The 18,354-nt window shown below is 45.8% G+C and overlaps 1 protein-coding gene across 1 annotated transcript; it reads right to left on the bottom strand.

Annotated features, from left to right (window-relative positions):
- Positions 1-245: 245 nt before the first annotated feature.
- Positions 246-8,447, bottom strand: LOC147654495 (endogenous murine leukemia virus Env polyprotein from Emv-2 locus-like). The gene is made up of 2 exons (XM_086883779.1): positions 8,061-8,447; positions 246-3,160 (listed from the first exon to the last, which is right to left on the bottom strand). The coding sequence occupies exon 2, from the start codon at positions 2,367-2,369 to the stop codon at positions 312-314; it is 2,058 nt and encodes a 685-aa protein (XP_086739905.1). The 5' UTR covers positions 2,370-3,160; positions 8,061-8,447; the 3' UTR covers positions 246-311.
- Between the last annotated feature and the right edge of the window lie 9,907 nt (positions 8,448-18,354).

Genomic DNA, 18,354 nt, shown 5'->3' with positions numbered 1-18,354 from the left:
CATGCGTCTCTGGTCATTAGATGATCTTTCTCTGCCCTCTTGTGGTCGTAGAAGGGAGGCTCCAAGTCTTCCTCACTCCTACTCTACTGACCTTTTCTCACTGTTTCTGTCTCAAGGTTTATCTTGTCCTAGTGTTCCAGGAATTTCTGCTAGTCTGTTATTAATTATGCCAGCTTCAGCAAGTTAGTGGCCTTCAGCCCCTTCTCAACTTTATATCTAAAGTACAATTTCGCAAAGCATTCTATCATATCTTTTTATTTAGGCGAACAAGAGAGTTTCTATCTATCACAACCCCCCCCTTTTTCTATTTCTTACTTTTGTTCGCTGAATCTTTGTAGTTCTTTTTTACTTAATTCTAAATAATCTTCTGTTTCTTCTCCCTTTAAGGCCTCATATTTAGCATGTATTAACATAAGGTGTGCTGCTTCTAATCTGTTTTTTACGATATTAATAATTTTATTAAGAATGCAAGGGCCTAAAGTAAGTACTAAAATTAGTAAAATTGAGGGCCCCATTATGGTGGATAATAAAGTACTTAACCAGGGGGAGTAATTAAACCAAGATTCATACCAATTCTGTTGCATTTCTTGTTCTTCTTTTCTCTTTTTCAGTCCTTCCTGTAATTTGGCCATGGTTTCTCTTACTATTCCACTTTTATTTACATGTACACAACGTTCTTCCTTAAGGGCAGCACAAAGGCCTCCTTGTCGTAAAAATAATAGATTTAATCCCCTTCTATTTTGTAAGGCCACTTCAGCCAGTGGGTCTAGGGAGTCTGTGAGATCCTTTATAGATTTATCAATTCTTCTTAAATCCTCATCTACTGAAATTCTAAGCTCTCTGAGTCCCTGGTGCTGATTTACTAAAGATGCTACACCTGTTCCTAATCCAGCCCCTCCTATGCCTAGCAATACAGCTACTGTTAGTGCTGTGAGGGGTTCTCGCTTCACTAAATGATGTTCTGGGTTTTGATATTGTGTATACACATATTCTTCAGAATGATAAATAATTCTGGGAACTATTATGACCTGTATGCAGAATTCATAAGTTTCATTAAAGGCTGTTATAGAAACACATGGGGTTACTCCTAAAGTGTTACAAACCCATTTAGTATTAGGTGCTGGAATCAGCCACTGAGCTGGCTTGCGAGGGTCATTAATCAGTATTTTTGTTTGGCATAAGTAATTCTTATCTAGGGGCACATTTCCCACACATTTCCCTTTTCCAGTGACTCGAGATAATGTTATTCCTGGAGTATTTTCCCTTCCTGATTGCCATAAGCAAGCAGCAGGATTGGTACCATTCACTCTTTTTGGTTCTGCTATGGAGCCTATGGCCTCATAAAAGGGTGGATTAATGTTATAACATAACCAACATTCTCTAGTTAAATTTGGATGTGTATCATTTAATACTTTAAAGGTAGCTTGCAGAATTTTCCAAAGAGCTTTGTTTCCATATTCTTGGGGTGTCTCTACTGTGGTTAATACTTGGGTGTTATTTTCTAATTTTTCTGAATGGTTATTCTGATCCCTTACTTTAGGGTCTTCTACTCCCCACACCACTGGATTTGGTCCAACAGATCCCGAGTCATGGGGAACTACCTCTTTCTTTATGAGTATATGCACCCCCCGATCCCTTCCGGGTTCCCATACTCTGAGACCCCAGGTTCTTCCCAATAACCACCCAGGATCTTGGGATTGTGTAATATTTATATAGTGAAATTTGCAAGTTCCAATATATGTTATCTCCCCTGAGGGGCCTATCCAGGGCTTTACACATCCGTGTGGACCCCGTTCAACCTTTAGATACTTATCTGGGTTTTGTACTTTCCATCCCATGGAAATTGTCTCACAGCCCCAATATCTACAGTAAAATTCTCCGGGATAATTACAATACCCTCTGCCTGGATTAGAAGCTGGGCACATGTATAGTACCTTATGCCCAGGTGGGAAATAATTAATACCCTTCCACTTAATGAGAGAGTCTAGTGTAACTTGAAAGCTAGGGGCTCCAGAGGTAATTTGTGATAGAATAATAACCTGGTCCTCCCATCGGGTTAAGGACCAATTAAAGGGTTCATGAGTCTTACTTGTACAAATGTTAAATGTGCTAATTAAAATTATAAATATTACTGACCTTTTTAATGAGCATTGGCTTCCCTTGCTATAATAGAGGCTTTTCTTTTGTAAAATACCAATTTGGGCTTCCCATAAATTATTTTGCTGGGTTGTCTCATTCCCATTCTTGTGGCATTTCCAGGACCATGACCTTTTGGTCCCATGTATTTTGGAGTGTTTCCCTCCACAGTTTATTACTCCTCTGCCTCTCCCGTCGTCGACCCGGTTGCCTCGGGCCACGGGGTGTACCATCGTCTCGGCAGCAAGAGTATTCTTCAGGAGGGAGATTACTCCTTTTTTTATTCTTTCTTTGTATATATTTTTCCCAACTTCTATGTTTTACTAAAGGGGTATCACACCTCAATTCCTGGAGCCACCGTCTGCACGACCCAGCTACTATATTTATTACAAAAGGTGCAGGTTCGTTTGGATGGTAACAATAATACAAGGAATTGACTCCTTTTGTGTAAATGGCCCACCACTTTTCTGATCCTTTCTCAAATTCCCCTGCCTGTGTTTTGGTTCTTAAGGCCCAATCGGTGAGTCTCCTCTGGGCAATGTAGCAAAATCTACACACCCCTCTCGGTGGGTAGCCTCTATGACAGTGGGTCCACCAATGTTCTTCACATACTATACTTTTAAAACAAACAAAAGGGTAACAATTCTGGCATACAGCACAACCTATTTTAACATTACTATTATATATTTCCTCCCTACTAGATGGGGGTATCTTATATTCTATATAAAAGCCTTTATGGAGTTTACTATTCATAAGTTTCTAAGCAGATTAATAATTTTCAGATTTTTTTTTTTTTTTTTTCAGGATATTTTAAGTCTCAGGTCCCCAGCCGGGCTAACCACTTCCCAGTTATTAGTTTTTGGTGGCTCCACAGGTCCCTTAATTCGACTGGCATGTGTCCATCCCTTCTCCGCAGTTCGGATTGCAGAATCAGTTGTTAGCAGGACTTGATACGGTCCTTCCCACTTTGGTGTTAGGGGGTTCTCTTTCCAACTTCTTATCAACACCCAATCTCCGGGTTGTACTTGGTGTAATATAAAATCCAATGGTGGTCTTTGAGCTAGCATTCCTTTTTCCCACAATGCCTTCTTATACTTCATTAATTTTATTAAGTACTTATTGATATACTGATCACTTACATTTGGATGTGTTTGAACTTCTTCTATATTATAAGGCATACCATATAACATCTCAAAAGGGGAAATTCCCTAATCTGCCCTTGGCTGAGTTCGAATATTCAGAAAGGCTAATGGAACACATTTGACCCATGATAGTTTTGTTTCCATTACTAGCTTAGTAAGTTGTTTTTTTATTTCTCCATTCATTCTTTCTACTCTCCCAGAACTTGGAGGGTGCCAAGGGGTGTGTTGTTCCCACTTTATTCCTAATGCCTCCGACACCTCCTGAGTTATTTTTGATGTAAAATGGGGACTTTTGTCAGAGTCTATTGTCTCTGGTACCCCATATCTGGAAATTATTTCTTCCAATAACACCTTTACAACTGTTCGTGAAGTTTCCCTAGATGTAGGGAAAGCTTTTACAAAATGGGTGAGATGATCCACTAGGACCAGGAGATATTTAAGTCTCCCTACCTTTGGTAGTTCTGCAAAGTCAATCTGAATATTTGCAAAAGGTCTTTTTGCTAAGGGTCTCCCTCCATAAGGTAATTTTCTGAGATTCTTTCTATTTGTTTTTAAACATGGGAGGCAGCTTCTAGTAATTTGCTTAGCTAAGTCTCGAATACCTGTGCTCATATACTTTGCTGCAAAATAATCGATTAGTCCTTGTGCTCCCCAATGTGTCCTTTGATGCATTTTTTCTAATATTCTCTGAGCTATGGCTTTTGGTAGTACTTCTCGGCCATCTGGAAGGAACCATCTCCCCTCTGAGTTTTCTATCGCTCCTGTCTCTGGGAGTTTTAATCTCTCTTCCTCAGTAAATTTACTTCTTAAATCACTATCCTTATGTTCCATAATTTCTTCATGCCCCCCTTTTTCTTTTAGGACCATTGTCCGTAATGCCACCCGTTTTGCCTCCTGATCTGCGGCATTATTTCCCCTACTCCTCAAGTCCATTCCCGTCTGATGTCCTTTCAAATGAACCACTGCCAACTTTTTGGGCCCTCTCAGGGCTTTTAATACTGCAATTATGAGTTTTTGATGGACTAAATCTTTCCCTTGGGAATTTATTAAACCTCTTTCTTCCCACAGTTTACCAAACGTATGCACCACTCCATAACTATATCTGGAATCTGTATATATTGTCCCCTCCTTTCCTTCTAATAATTCCAATGCTCTTAATACTGCATACAATTCACAAGCTTGGGCTGACCAAGATTTGTCTAATGGACCTGATTCTAGGACTTGCAAATCAGGTCCTCGTACAATGGCATAGCCTGTTTTCCTCTTTCCTTCTATTACTCTGGAGGACCCATCCACAAACAACTTTTCTCCGCTTTCTAATTCCTCTGCTTCCAAATGAGGTCTAATTTTGGTTTGTTCCTCAATTGTAGTTATACAGTCATGTGTCAGGGATTCGCCTTCGGGTTCTCCATACAAAAATGCAGCCGGATTTTGTAAAGTGGTGGTTTCTAATATTAAGTTTGGGGCCTCAACTAAAATTCCTTCATATTTTAGAAGTCTAGCATCTGAAATCCACTTATCCGCCTTTTGTTGTAACACACCCCGAATATTATGGGGGAACATTACCTTCAAATTGCTATTAAAGGTGATTTTCCTAGCTTCCTCCACCAGCAGGGCACATCCTGCTACTGCTTGCAAACAAGTTGGCCAGCCCTTACTCACGGGGTCCAAGATCTTTGATAGATACCCTATCGGCTTCTTTCTCCCTGCCCACTCCCGAGTCAAAACTCCGAAGGCAATTCCATCTTCCACATTTACAAACAAATAAAAAGGTCTCCTTAAATCTGGGAGACTCAAGACAGGAGCATGAATTAAACTTTCTTTTAGCTCCCGGAATTTTTCTGTATCTTCTAAACTCCATTTCATTAATCCCTCTTGTGTCAATTTATGATATAAAAATGTAACTTTGCTACTATAATTTTCAATCCACTGTCTACAGTATCCTGTTAATCCCAAGATTTGACGTATCTGTCTTTTATTTTTTGGAATTGGTAATGATAAAATTCCTTGTACTCTTTCAGGATCTATCTTTTTTTTTTCCTTCTTTAAGGTAATGACCTAAATATCTTACCTCTTTTTCAACGAATTGGAGCTTTGCCTTGGATACTTTCAATCCCTTTAAACCCAGAAAATTTAACAACTTAATACTCTCTCTCTTTACGTCTTCTTCCTCTTTCCCAGCTAAAAGCAAGCCATCCACATATTGTATCAAGGTCACTCTTGGGTCTATCTGATAATCCTGTAAAATCTGTTCTAATGCTTGCCCAAATAAATTGGGGGATTCGGTGAATCCCTGGGGTAATACCGTCCATCTCAGTTGTTGTCTCCTCCCCGTATCTGGATCTTCCCATTCAAAAGCGAAATAATCTCGACTAGCCTCATCAAGAGGACAGGCCCAGAATGCATCTTTTAAATCTATAACACTGTACCACAAACTGTCAGGCCCCAACTTACTTAATAACGTGTACGAATTTGCAACTACGGGGAACCGTGCTACTGTGCGTTTGTTAATTTCTCTTAAATCTTGTACCAAACGTTATGTCCCATCTGGCTTCTTTACTGGCAGTATGGGTGTGTTAAAAGGTGACATACATGGTTCTAATAGTCCCTTGCTTAACAATCTGTCAATTTCTGGTTTCAACCCTCTTCGTCCCTCAGGTGACAAGGGATATTGTTTTATTCTGACTGGAATTTCTGGGTTTTTAATAGTAACCGAGAATGGGGTTATCTTCAGCTGTCCCACACTCTCAGGTGTATACCACACTTCTGGGTTTATTTTTTCTTCATCTTCTATTCTTAAAGGACATAATCTTATTTTCCACTCCTTATCAACTACATCTAAATGTATTCCCAATTCAATAATTAAATCTCGTCCCAACAAATTATAATCTGCTTCTGGTACTAATAAAAAAATTTCCCACCCCAATTTTTGACTCTGATTCTATTATCACATCTTTAATAACCCCCACTTCAAAGGGTTCCCCCTTTGCTCCCACTACCGTGGCAGTTTCTTTAGATATACTACATCCTGTAGGTAAAAACTGAATGGTTGATCTCTCAGCTCCAGTATCCACCAAGAATGTTATTTCTTGGTGCTGGGGACCCACTTTTAGCTTTATCAAGGGCTCTTTAGGGTGGTCTTGGGTCCCTAAAAAAAAGAGCCCCTGACCTCCCTAGTCTTCTTTGAACATCTTTTCATCCTGGATCCTTACCCTACATTCTCTTTTAAAATGTCCTTTCTTTCCACAGTAAAAACAAGTTTTAGCGTTTTGTTTTTCTTTTGAATCTCTCATTGGTCTCTGTTGTTTCCCTTTCCAGGTTTGATCCCTACTCTCTCTTACAGCAGCCGCCATCATTTTAGTCTGCCTCTTCTGAGCCTCCTCTTCTCTTCTAACATACACTTTTTGTGCTTCTCTCAAAAGTTCATCCAAACTTCTATCTTGCCACCCATCCAATTTTTCTATCTTCCTCCAAATATCCTCCCAGGCTTTTGCCACAAATTGTGCTTTAAGCAGTGCTTGTCCCAGTTGGGTATCTGGATCCATTCCAGAATATAACTGAAAATTCTTTCTTAGTCTTTCTAACCATTCTGTAGGAGTTTCATCCTTCTTTTGCCTCTCCTTAAATGCTTTATTAATATTATGACCCCTTGGGACTGCCTCCCTAATTCCCTGAATTATAATAGTTCTTAAATCCTGCATGTGTACTCTATGGGCTGGATTCTGATGATCCCAATGGGGATTTTGAAAGGGGCCATTTTACATCTGCCAGTGGTCCCTGGGCATGCTGAGCATCCCAGATGCGCATTCCTTCCCTTCTAATCATGTTTCTCTCTTCTGCCGTAAATAAAATACTCAAAATAGATTGTAATTCTTCCCAGGTGTATATATTAGGTCCTAAGAATTGATCAACTCTTTCTGCAACCCCCAATGGATCTTCCAATAAATGCCCCATCTCCTTTTTAAAATCTCTGACATCCCCCGAACTAAGGGGGACAGATATAAATCCTATTCCAGCTTGGGGGCCACCCATTGGCATCTCTCTCAATGGGAATAGGTTCTCCTGTCTCCTTCTGAATCTATTCCTGGTAATAGGCCCCACCTCTGGCATGTCTAAATCCTCCTCCTCGGGATTCGGAGGGGGAGGGGCTCGTGGTGGTGGTGGTGGTGGTACAAATGGAGGGGGGGGGATTATCAAAGCATCTTCTTTTCGAGGTTTCTTTTTCTTTCCCTTCCCCTCCCCCGAATTCTCTGTCAACCTAAATATAAAAGCCTCAGGATTTACTACCCGGATCTCTGCATAAGCACTTTCCTCTGGGTTAAAGGGAATCTTTGTTCTTACCCATGAATTTAATTTTTGTTTAACCCAATCTTCAGTTGATCCAAATACAGGCCAAAATACATTCCTTGAAATTTCCTTTCCTCCCTGTATTTCTACACAATAATGAATCATTTTTGCCTTATCCTTATTTTCTGTTCCTGGGAAATGCTCCCAATTCTCTAATATAAAACCCAACGGACTATCTCTAGGTACGGGTGGAAGTTTAATAGATACAGGGTGCTTGCTTCTCCCCTGCCCCATTCTTCCGGAGTGCCTTCAATCACACAGCCGCTTTCGCTTCCCCTTGTTTGTGGCCCACGCCCTCGCGGGCTAATGGGAACCGCACTACTGAAGGGCCCGAACTCGCTTGGGGAATCCGTCGACCAGTCCCCCTCTCACACACACCCCACTCGCCACAATCCGGGATCCCGACCCCGACCGAACGGTTCCCGTAATACTCACGCGTCCTGCGTCTTCGTCCGGACTCTGTGCACAGATTTTAAGGGGTCGACCGGTCTCCCTTTTGCTTATTGCTTAGATCTTTTAGGTTCGTCGGTGCAACTGAGGCAGGAACCGGTCCTCCGGACCGCTAAATATTAAAGCGGGGGCGCCCACCGGTGGTGCCGAGTATCCGTCCTGCAGATTGCATCCGAGTCACGGGACCAAATTTGTTATGAATACACTAGAAAGAAATATATAAGGAAAGGTTTTATTAATTATAGCAAGCCAGCAATAAGCAAAGTCGGCGCCGGGCGGCAAGGAGGAGGAGGAAAAACCTCTTCCCAAGGAGCTGCCGCGCTTCCCGCTTCCGTGTTTGTCCTTTTATTCGTTTCGGCCTCCTGATGATGTGGCTTTCCTCTGGCGTTTCTGCACATGCGTCTCTGGTCATTAGATGATCTTTCTCTGCCCTCTTGTGGTCGTAGAAGGGAGGCTCCAAGTCTTCCTCACTCCTACTCCACTGACCTTTTCTCACTGTTTCTCTCTCAAGGTTTATCTTGTCCTAGTGTTCCAGGAATTTCTGCTAGTCTGTTATTAATTATGCCAGCTTCAGCAAGTTAGTGGCCTTCAGCCCCTTCTCTACTTTATATCTAAAGTACAATTTCGCAAAGCATTCTATCATATCTATATATTTAGGCGAACAAAAGAGTTTCTATCTATCACAGAGAGCTGCCTCAGGCAGTTCTCAGGCCTGTTCCCATGGTTTCTAGAAGTCACTTTCTCCTGCCAACTGCTCTAGTGTTAAATTAGGTTTGTTGGCATCTTTCATATATGATGCGTCTGCCAATTGCTTAAAATGTTTCTTCCACTGCCTTTCCCACAGCATATATTCTGATGGGGAGAGAAGACAGTTCATAATATTTTTAATGTCATGGGACACCATGACATGGGCTGCAAAGGTGGCTTCCAGTAAGTGTTTAAAAAAATGAGAGCCTTGACTATGCTCCTCAGTGGCTGCACAGCACCTGCAAATCCCTGTAGTCTAGGGACTCCCATACATTTATGAGTGCCCCTGCCCTGTTCTTCTTATATACCACAGGGAAAGCTAATATTGTTTTAGACAGGGCTGAGTCTCCTGCCCGCGTGGCTTCCCTTTGTACCTCGGCCCAGTGGTCTTCACATTCAGATTCTGAATATGAGGGCTCACTGCTCTCATCTCCTGGTGGGGATGGGGGGGCTCTTGATGACAGTGCATGGCTGTTTCCGGCAACCGGTACTGGCTTGCTTGTGAGCATCTGATGAAGCCAAGATGGCTTCCTTCCGGTTGCCGCCATTCTGACTTCCAGTCCTCATGTTGGGAGGACTGGAGGTTGGAGTGACATCGGGAGTGGAGCTCTGGTAGGAAGGGGCATGACTGGGGTCCACAACGGGGAGGAGTTTCCCGGTGGATGGGGAAGGGCCTAACGCGGTTACACCCAACGACGCAGTGGAAAGGGAGGAGGAGCAGGGCGTGGCAGGAAGAGAAGGGGTAGAGGCGGGAAAGTGGCCATTTTGAGGTACAAGGGCAGGAAAACTGGCGTGTGAGGGAGACAAGACGGCAGGGCTGGCCATGTTGCCAGCGCCATCTTTAGCATTATCATGAACCGTGGGGGATATAACTGGGTATGTAAGCATAGGGAGGAAGGTAGAGGAAAGACCCAGAAGGGCATGGCCAGTACCATCCTGGCAAGGGTAGAGAGGAGGTGGGGGGGTGTTAGAGAGACGGAAGCAACCCTGTGCCTGGTGGCTACGTCCAGCCACCAACTGCCCCTCAGATAAGGAAGAGGGTTTAAGGACACTCGGAGAGGTTAATGGGGATGGGGGTTTTAACTGGGGATTCCAAACACCCTCAACATTTTTCCCCTCTTTCTCAAATGAAAGAATAATAGTTTGAAACAAAGGAAAAAGCTTAGCAACAAAAAAATCTCCATCCGCTTGAACCATGTACAACTTTCTCTCCACATTGTCCCAAAAATCTCCCAACTAAACAGAATTAGAATCAACTTTAAAATGCTTAAAAATCTAATGAATAGATCTCTCCAATTCCTCTTTTGAAAACTTAAAATTTCCCGCATTAAGGGTGCCCACAACTTGGAGGTAAAAATCTCTCTCAAGAGGGCTCAGCTTGGGTCTAGAAAACTGATTCCCCATCCTTTTCACTCCCCACCCAGCAGCGAAATGCAAACTGAAATAAGAAAGGCCAAAAAAACCCTTGAGAGTATAAATTTACAACTTTTCTTCGGCCGATGCCAATGGAGCCAATGGAAAGGTGGTGGGCAGGTGGTCATCTGGTGGCCGGTCCTCAGGGGCTCTTCTGTCTTCTGTCTTCTTGGCCCCAGATGCTCAACGAGGGTCCCAGTCGCAGCCCTTCGGATTGCCTCTTGCTAGAATGCGAGAGGTTCTCCTCAAGGGGTGGCAGCTCCAACAGCAACACACTCTGCAGTTAAAACTGCAGGCGGACGCTTCTTCCGGGGCTCTTCAGATGCCCCATGTTGGGCGTCACCTGCCGTGATGGGGTCGATGGCAGGGAGTGCCACGACTACTCTGAAGAAGCTGTCCTGAAAAGGACAGCTCAGGGGCACAGGCACGTCCCTTGCCCGGCGAGTGATCTCAGCTCAGCGGCAGCTTGCAGACGACGCGGAGAGAGCGATTAGAGCGCTGTATGGCATTCCACCAAGAAATGGCCTTTATTATAACACAGTCCTCAGTGAAGGGAGCCAGTGACAGCAGCTCTCTTCAACTGGGGAAAAACCACAGTATATATAGGGAAGGAGAGGGGCGGGGGAAACTTAGATACAAGTAGCAGGGTGGAATGACAATGCACCAATGGGGTGCAACAGTTTAACAGAAAACAGGAAAGGGTGTCTGGGAGATACATTTCTCTCACTATGAGGGGAAGTGCCTGGCCTAGTATGAAGCTTTCCAGGGGAGTGCCAGCACTCATCTGTTTGCCAGTTCCTTGCCCCCCACACTAGCAGTAGTTCAAAGTGATCATTGAATTGACAGGATAATCTCCTAGCCTTTGGAGAAGGCTATTGAGCAAAACAAACCTTTGGCAGAGGCCTGTAATTATCTAGTCTAAATTAAATCTTGATGAAAAGCAATGCTTCTCTTAAAATCGAGGTCATGAGAAAGAAGGAAAACTTCTCCCTTGTTGAAACGATGATGGATCAGTTACCAAGCTGTTCTGCTCTTCTCAGGGGTGTCTCTCACAGCTCCCCTTTGGAACGTGTTTGATGGAGAGATGTGGCCATATACCCGTACATCCTGCCTGGACCAACTTCCTCTCTTGGCAGCCCTTTGTCTCTGGACCAGGGGCAAAGGCTTTCCCCACTGCCTGATGCTGCTGCTTCTCACTCTGCTCACCTCACTCCCTAGCTGTTTGGGCTCACCTGTTTTACAGTAAAGAAATGGGTGCTTCAGGCTGTGCAGAGGCTGGCTCTGCCCACTGTGTATGAGCGCTTTACTGGCGGGGCGGGGTAACACAGATGTGGCTCTACTCCTGCTGGGGACGGAGATGGAGATGGAGGAGGCCTTTGTAGTGGCAGGGGTGTGCGGTGCCTCACGGTGTTCCTGGCGCTGCTGCAAGTGGGGTGGGGCCGCCGGGGCTCTCCACACAGCTCCGGACTCCAACTCCCTTTTCCATTTTCTCGACATTTGGGGAGCTGGAGCATGGCTTTAGTTTCTCTTTCCGCAGTGCAGGCAGCATCCCGGAAGGGTGCAGGCTGAGCCAGCACGGCAATGCTGCTTCCAGGCACAGGCTGCTGCTGACACGGCTGGCCGGCCCAGCTCCAGCCAGAATGCTACACGCCTGCTTCTTCCCCTGCTCTTGCCCCTCCCCGCCGCCATCTGCTGGTGGTTTGGGCATCCCTCTGGAGAAGGGGATCACACAGGACCCCAAGCTCTTCTGTCTAACTGTTATAAATCCATATTGTGATATTGGCTTTTCGCAAGTATTAAGATGAACGTTATATGTTATATGCTTTTGCTATGTCTTTTTCTCCTGCTAGCAAGCTTAGGTATAGGTCGAGAAGAATTCTGAATGTTAGAGCGAGGTCCTGACTGTTACAAAGCAAGATAACTTCCAGTGGACAAGATGATGGGGTCCAGACTGTTATCAGCACTGACCGCCTGCAGAGGAAGGAACCCCAGCCCAAATAAAATTATGAAAAGAAGGAATCAAGCTTCTACGATACATGCTCTAAAAAGATGGCTCCAAGGAGTGGCTATGCAAACTAGTTCTTGGAAAAGAATGCATTAAACTTCTACAGCAAAAATAGATAAAAGGAACATTCCAAAGACACCAGGTGTGGTCTTGGCAGAGAGACAGGCACCTGACCCTTTTTTACCCTTTGATTTCTTATCATTGTCTCCTAAAGGTCTTTTTGTTTATATTAAACCTTTTATAATTTATAAAGCGAGTGAACCTCATTTTTCACATCCCCCACCTCCCCTGTTCCTCCGGCTGTGAAGACCTTTACCCTGCTGGTCCTGGTGGCTGTGCCTTGCTCATGGCCTGCTCTGCTGGCTCCTGTGGAGACTGGCACAGGAGTCCTCCCTTCCCAACTCTGTAGCATCAAACATCCTGTCGGAGCACCACTTGGATTCACGGGCGTTCCAAAACATATTTGTTTCTTTCCTAAGTTGCCAGTCAAACCTCTTGCTTACCTCATTGATGTCTTACATCCTATGCATGTCTTTTTGTCTAGTTCAATTTCTGAAGAGCAACTTTTAAACTTCTGCATACTGGAGGGAAGTGGAGTCTAACCCCACCAATTTTTTGTTTGTTTCTTTTTTTACTTCCTCTTCTTCAGTTGTGAAAGTACAACGCAGAGTACTCTCTTTGCATGCTGAAGTGTGGCTACTATTTAAACCTTTATGTACCTGTCCTTTAATTTTCTTGTATCAGGCCACTTCCTATTAGTGTAGCTCTGTATTTTGAATTAAAAACTGTTGGGTGATTGGGCTGATTGCAGGTTTTTGTTTGTAATTTGTTTCTGCAAAAGCATCCACATATGGTGGGTTTAGTGCTAGCTAAAATCACCAGTGTACCTACTACAAGAATGTACTCATTTCCTGCTGCGAGATACAAATCTCGGAGGAAGGCAAAAGAGGCTCAGAACTTAAAAGGTATGAAGAAAACTATTAACAAAATTAAAGAATAATAAGAATCAAATTAAAACCTTCTCCTTCCTTCCCCACAATCTCCTTGCTTTTCTACAGACAACGTAGAGAAAAAAACCAAGGATTTTCAATCAGTTACTACTCTACAATAGTCTTTCATCAGTTCCTATATAAAGGGAAGTTTCTCTTTCCATGCCATAGAGACTTCTCCACAAGAAAGAGTTATCCTGTGTCTTCAACTTCACAGTTGTAAAAAACAAGGTCCATTCTCCTAATAAATTTTAAAAGGTTTAATATAAACAAAAAGACAACAGGAGACAAAGATAATAAAGCAAAGGGTTGAAATGGCTGGGTGCTTGGCTCTCTGCCAAGAACACACATGGTGTCTTGGAAACACCCTTTATTTATTGTGCCACGTGGACTTTCATGCATATGTAAATTTTTTCAGGAAATGTTTTACATAGCCACTCCTTAGATCCGCCTTTTTAGAGGATGCTTATTTCTTAGTTTTGTGGTTTTATCTTCTCTCTTATTATCTTTTCATTTGGGCCTAGGCTTCTTCTTTCACAGGAAGTAAACATTGACAGCAGTGTTGAGTAGCCTGGGCCTCATTCTTCTGTTCACTAGAGGTTATCTTTCCTGTTGAAGTAAGACCTAAATCTAACATCCAAAATTCTTCTGACCTATGCTTAAATTCTAGCTTATAAGAGGAGAAAAAGAAAATTACATAGCAAAAGCTATTCTAACATTATACATATAACATTCATCTTAATACTTGCAAAAAGCCAATAGCACAATATATATTTATTACACAGTCAATTCGTCGCCCAAGGAAAGGAAAGTCTGTTTGCAGTATCAAAGTCCCTCCCATGTCTTGCAACTTTCCCAAACTGCTTTCATGGGCCATGTCACCTTTTGGGGTACTATTTCAAGGATGAGCTGCTCTATCATAAAAAAACAAAAGTTCTTTTATCTCTGGGAACAGAGGCTTCACTGCTTTTCTCCCTGGGGCAATGTTTCTCATCTCTCTAAAGCTCAAGAGCTCCCGCAGAGAGCAGTAACAACAGGTAGCAGCACAAGGAAGCCTCTTGCGGTTACCTTCTCTGAGATCCGGAGTCTCGGCTTCTGCTTTTCTTGCTCTTAAAGCAAGCGGAAAGCTTTTGCACTGCGTCTGGCGAGGAGAACGTGTGACAGGACAACGTATGTTTGTGCAGCCTGGCCCTGCCACTGACGCAAGCACGGATTTGCAGCACCCTATGCCACCCATGGTGTGACAGGTTTCTGTGCTGCGCATGTCATTTCTCTGCATCTGGGAGTGAAAGGGAAAGCGCAATTGTTGTCGCAGAGAGCAGCAGCAGCAGGGAGCAGCAGAAGGAAGTCGTGGCCGTACTTGTTCCACACGACAACTAGCGACTAATCAGCAAGAGTGCGACTGGCAGCTACGTTCCACTTGCATTCTGAATGTCTCGCGCGACAGATGCCTGTTAAACACCTTATTCGCTTGCCCGCAGCGCTCGCTCTTTCCACCGCCCGCTCGCTGACCGGCACAGTCCCACAGACACGCTTGGTTCAATTGCCGGTTGCCAAAAACTCGGGAAAGCAGCTTCTGCCGAAGGATGTTCGCCTCCTGCGGCTACATTCTCCGAACTGCGGAGTCGCGCCTTCTGCCTTTCTTGCTCTTAATGCAAGCGGAAAGCTTTTGCACTGCATCTGGCGAGGTGAACTTGTGACAGGACAACGTATGTTTGTGCAGCTTACCTCTGCCACTGACACAAGCACGGATTTGCAGCACCCTATACCACCCACGGTGTGACAGGTTTCTGTGCTGCGCATGTCATTTCTCTGCATCTGGGAGTGAAAGGGAAAGCGCAATTGTTGTCGCAGAGAGCAGCAGCAGCAGGGAGCAGCAGAAGGAAGTCGTGGTCGTACTTGTTCCACACGACAACTAGCGACTAATCAGCAAGCGTGCGGGTGGCACCTACGTTCCACTTGCAGTCTGAATGTCTCGCGCGACAGATGCCTGTTAAACACCTTATTCGCCTGCCCGCAGCGCTCGCGCTTTCCACCGCCCGCTCGCTGACAGGCACAGTCCCACAGACACACTTGGTTCAATTGCCGGCTGCCAAGATCTCCGGAAAGCAGCTTCTGCCGAAGGATGTTCGCCTTCTGCGGTTACCTTCTCAGAACTGCGGAGTCGCGGTGCCTGCATTTCATGCTCTTAATGCAAGCGGAAAGCTTTTACACTGCGTCTGGCGAGGAGAACGTGTGACAGGACAACGTATGTTTGTGCAGCTTACCTCTGCCACTGACACAAGCACGGATTTGCAGCACCCTATGCCACCCATGGTGTGACAGGTTTCTGTGCTGCGCATGTCATTTCTCTGCATCTGGGAGTGAAAGGGAAAGCGCAATTGTTGTCGCAGAGAGCAGCAGCAGCAGGGAGCAGCAGAAGGAAGTCGTGGCCGTACTTGTTCCACACGACAACTAGCGACTAATCAGCAAGAGTGCGACTGGCAGCTACGTTCTACTTGCAGTCTGAATGTCTAGCGCGACAGATGCCTGTTAAACACCTTATTCGCTTGCCCGCAGCGCTCGCTCTTTCCACCGCCCGCTCGCGGACCGGCACAGTCCCACAGACACGCTTGGTTCAATTGCCGGTTGCCAAAAGCTCGGGAAAGCAGCTTCTGCCGAAGGATGTTCGCCTCTTGCGGTTACCTTCTCCGAGCTGCGGAGTCGCGGTGCCTGCATTTCTTGCTCTTAATGCAAGGTAAAAGGTTTGCACTACATCTGGCGAGGAGAACGTGTGACAGGACAGCACATGTTTGTGCAGCTTACCTCTGCCACTGACACAAGCACGGATTTGCAGCACCCTATACCACCCATGGTGTGACAGCTTTCTGTGCTGCACAGGGCTTTCTCTGCGTCTGGCAGTAAAAGGGAAAGTGCAATTGTTGTCGCAGAGAGCAGCAGCAGCAGTAGGGAGCAGCAGAAGGAAGTCGTGGTCGTACTTGTTCCACACGACAACTAGCGACTAATCAGCAAGAGTGCGACTGGCAGCTACGTTCTACTTGCAGTCTGAATGTCTCGCGCGACAGATGCCTGTTAAACACCTTATTCGCCTGCCCGCAGCGCTCGCGCTTTCCACCGCCCGCTCGCTGACAGGCACAGTCCCACAGACACACTTGGTTCAATTGCCGGTTGCCAAAAGCTCGGGAAAGCAGCTTCTGCCGAAGGATGTTCGCCTCTTGCGGTTACCTTCTCCGAGCTGCGGAGTCGCGGTGCCTGCATTTCTTGCTCTTAATGCAAGGTAAAAGGTTTGCACTACATCTGGCGAGGAGAACGTGTGACAGGACAGCACATGTTTGTGCAGCTTACCTCTGCCACTGACACAAGCACGGATTTGCAGCACCCTATGCCACCCATGGTGTGACAGCTTTCTGTGCTGCACAGGGCTTTCTCTGCGTCTGGCAGTAAAAGGGAAAGTGCAATTGTTGTCGCAGAGAGCAGCAGCAGCAGTAGGGAGCAGCAGAAGGAAGTCGTGGTCGTACTTGTTCCACACGACAACTAGCGACTAATCAGCAAGCGTGCGAGTGGCACCTACGTTCCACTTGCATTCTGAATGTCTCGCGCGACAGATGCCTGTTAAACACCTTATTCGCTTGCCCGCAGCGCTCGCGCTTTCCACCGCCCGCTCGCTGACAGGCACAGTCCCACAGACACACTTGGTTCAATTGCCGGCTGCCAAGATCTCCGGAAAGCAGCTTCTGCCGAAGGATGTTCGCCTTCTGCGGTTACCTTCTCCGAACTGCGGAGTCGCGGTGCCTGCATTTCATGCTCTTAATGCAAGCGGAAAGCTTTTGCACTGCGTCTGGCGAGGAGAACGTGTGACAGGACAACGTATGTTTGTGCAGCTTACCTCTGCCACTGACACAAGCACGGATTTGCAACACCCTATGACACCCATGGTGTGTCACAAGTTCACCTCGCCAGATGCAGTGCAAACGCTTTCTGCTTGCGTTAAGACCAAGAAAGGCAGAAGGGGCGACTCCGCAGTTCGGAGAAGGTAGCCGCAGGAGGCGAACATCCTTCGGCAGAAGCTGCTTTCCCGAGTTTTTGGCAGCCGGCAATTGAACCAAGCGTGTCTGTGGGACTGTGCCGGTCAGCGAGCGGGCGGTGGAAAGAGCGAGCGCTGCGGGCAAGCGAATAAGGTGTTTAACAGGCATCTGGCGCACGAAACTTTCAGACTGCATGTGGAACGTAGGTGCCACCCGCACGCTTGCTGATTAGTCGCTAGTTGTCGTGTGGAACAGGTACGACCACGACTTCCTTCTGTTGCTTTCTACTGCTGCTGCTCTCTGCGACAACAATTGCACTTTCCCTTTCACTCCCAGGCGCAGAGAAAGCCCTGTGCAGCACAGAAAGCTGTCACTCCATGGGTGGCATAGGGTGCTGCAAATCCGTGCTTGCGTCAGTGGCAGAGGTAAGCTGCACAAACATACGTTGTCCTGTCACACGTTCTCCTCGCCAGACGCAGTGCAAAAGCTTTCCGCTTGCATTAAGAGCAAGAAAGGCAGAAGGCGCGACTCCGCAGTTCGGAGAAGGTAACCGCAGAAGACGAACATCCTTCGGCAGAAGCTGCTTTCCGGAGATCTTGGCAACCGGCTAAAGTACCATATGTGTCTGAAGGAGAGTGCCGGTCATGGTGCGGGCGGTGGAAAGTGCGAGCGCTGCGGGCATGCGAATAAGGTGTTTAACAGGCATCTGTCGCGCGAGACATTCAGAATGCAAGTGGAACGTAGGTGCCACTCGCACGCTTGCTGATTAGTCGCTAGTTGTCGTGTGGAACAAGTACGACCACGACTTCCTTCTGCTGCTCCCTACTGCTGCTGCTGCTCTCTGCGACAACAATTGCACTTTCCCTTTTACTGCCAGACGCAGAGAAAGCCCTGTGCAGCACAGAAAGCTGTCACACCATGGGTGGCATAGGGTGCTGCAAATCCGTGCTTGTGTCAGTGGCAGAGGTAAGCTGCACAAACATGTGCTGTCCTGTCACACGTTCTCCTCGCCAGATGTAGTGCAAACCTTTTACCTTGCATTAAGAGCAAGAAATGAAGGCACCGCGACTCCGCAGCTCGGAGAAGGTAACCGCAAGAGG

The sequence above is a fragment of the Cyanistes caeruleus genome, chromosome 3 (genome assembly GCF_971803275.1).
Source record: "Cyanistes caeruleus chromosome 3, bCyaCae1.hap1.1, whole genome shotgun sequence".
Classification (NCBI taxonomy): Eukaryota; Metazoa; Chordata; class Aves; order Passeriformes; family Paridae; genus Cyanistes; species Cyanistes caeruleus.
The sequence above is the reverse complement of the archived record's forward strand: the minus strand, read 5'-3'. Positions and strand labels throughout refer to the sequence as shown.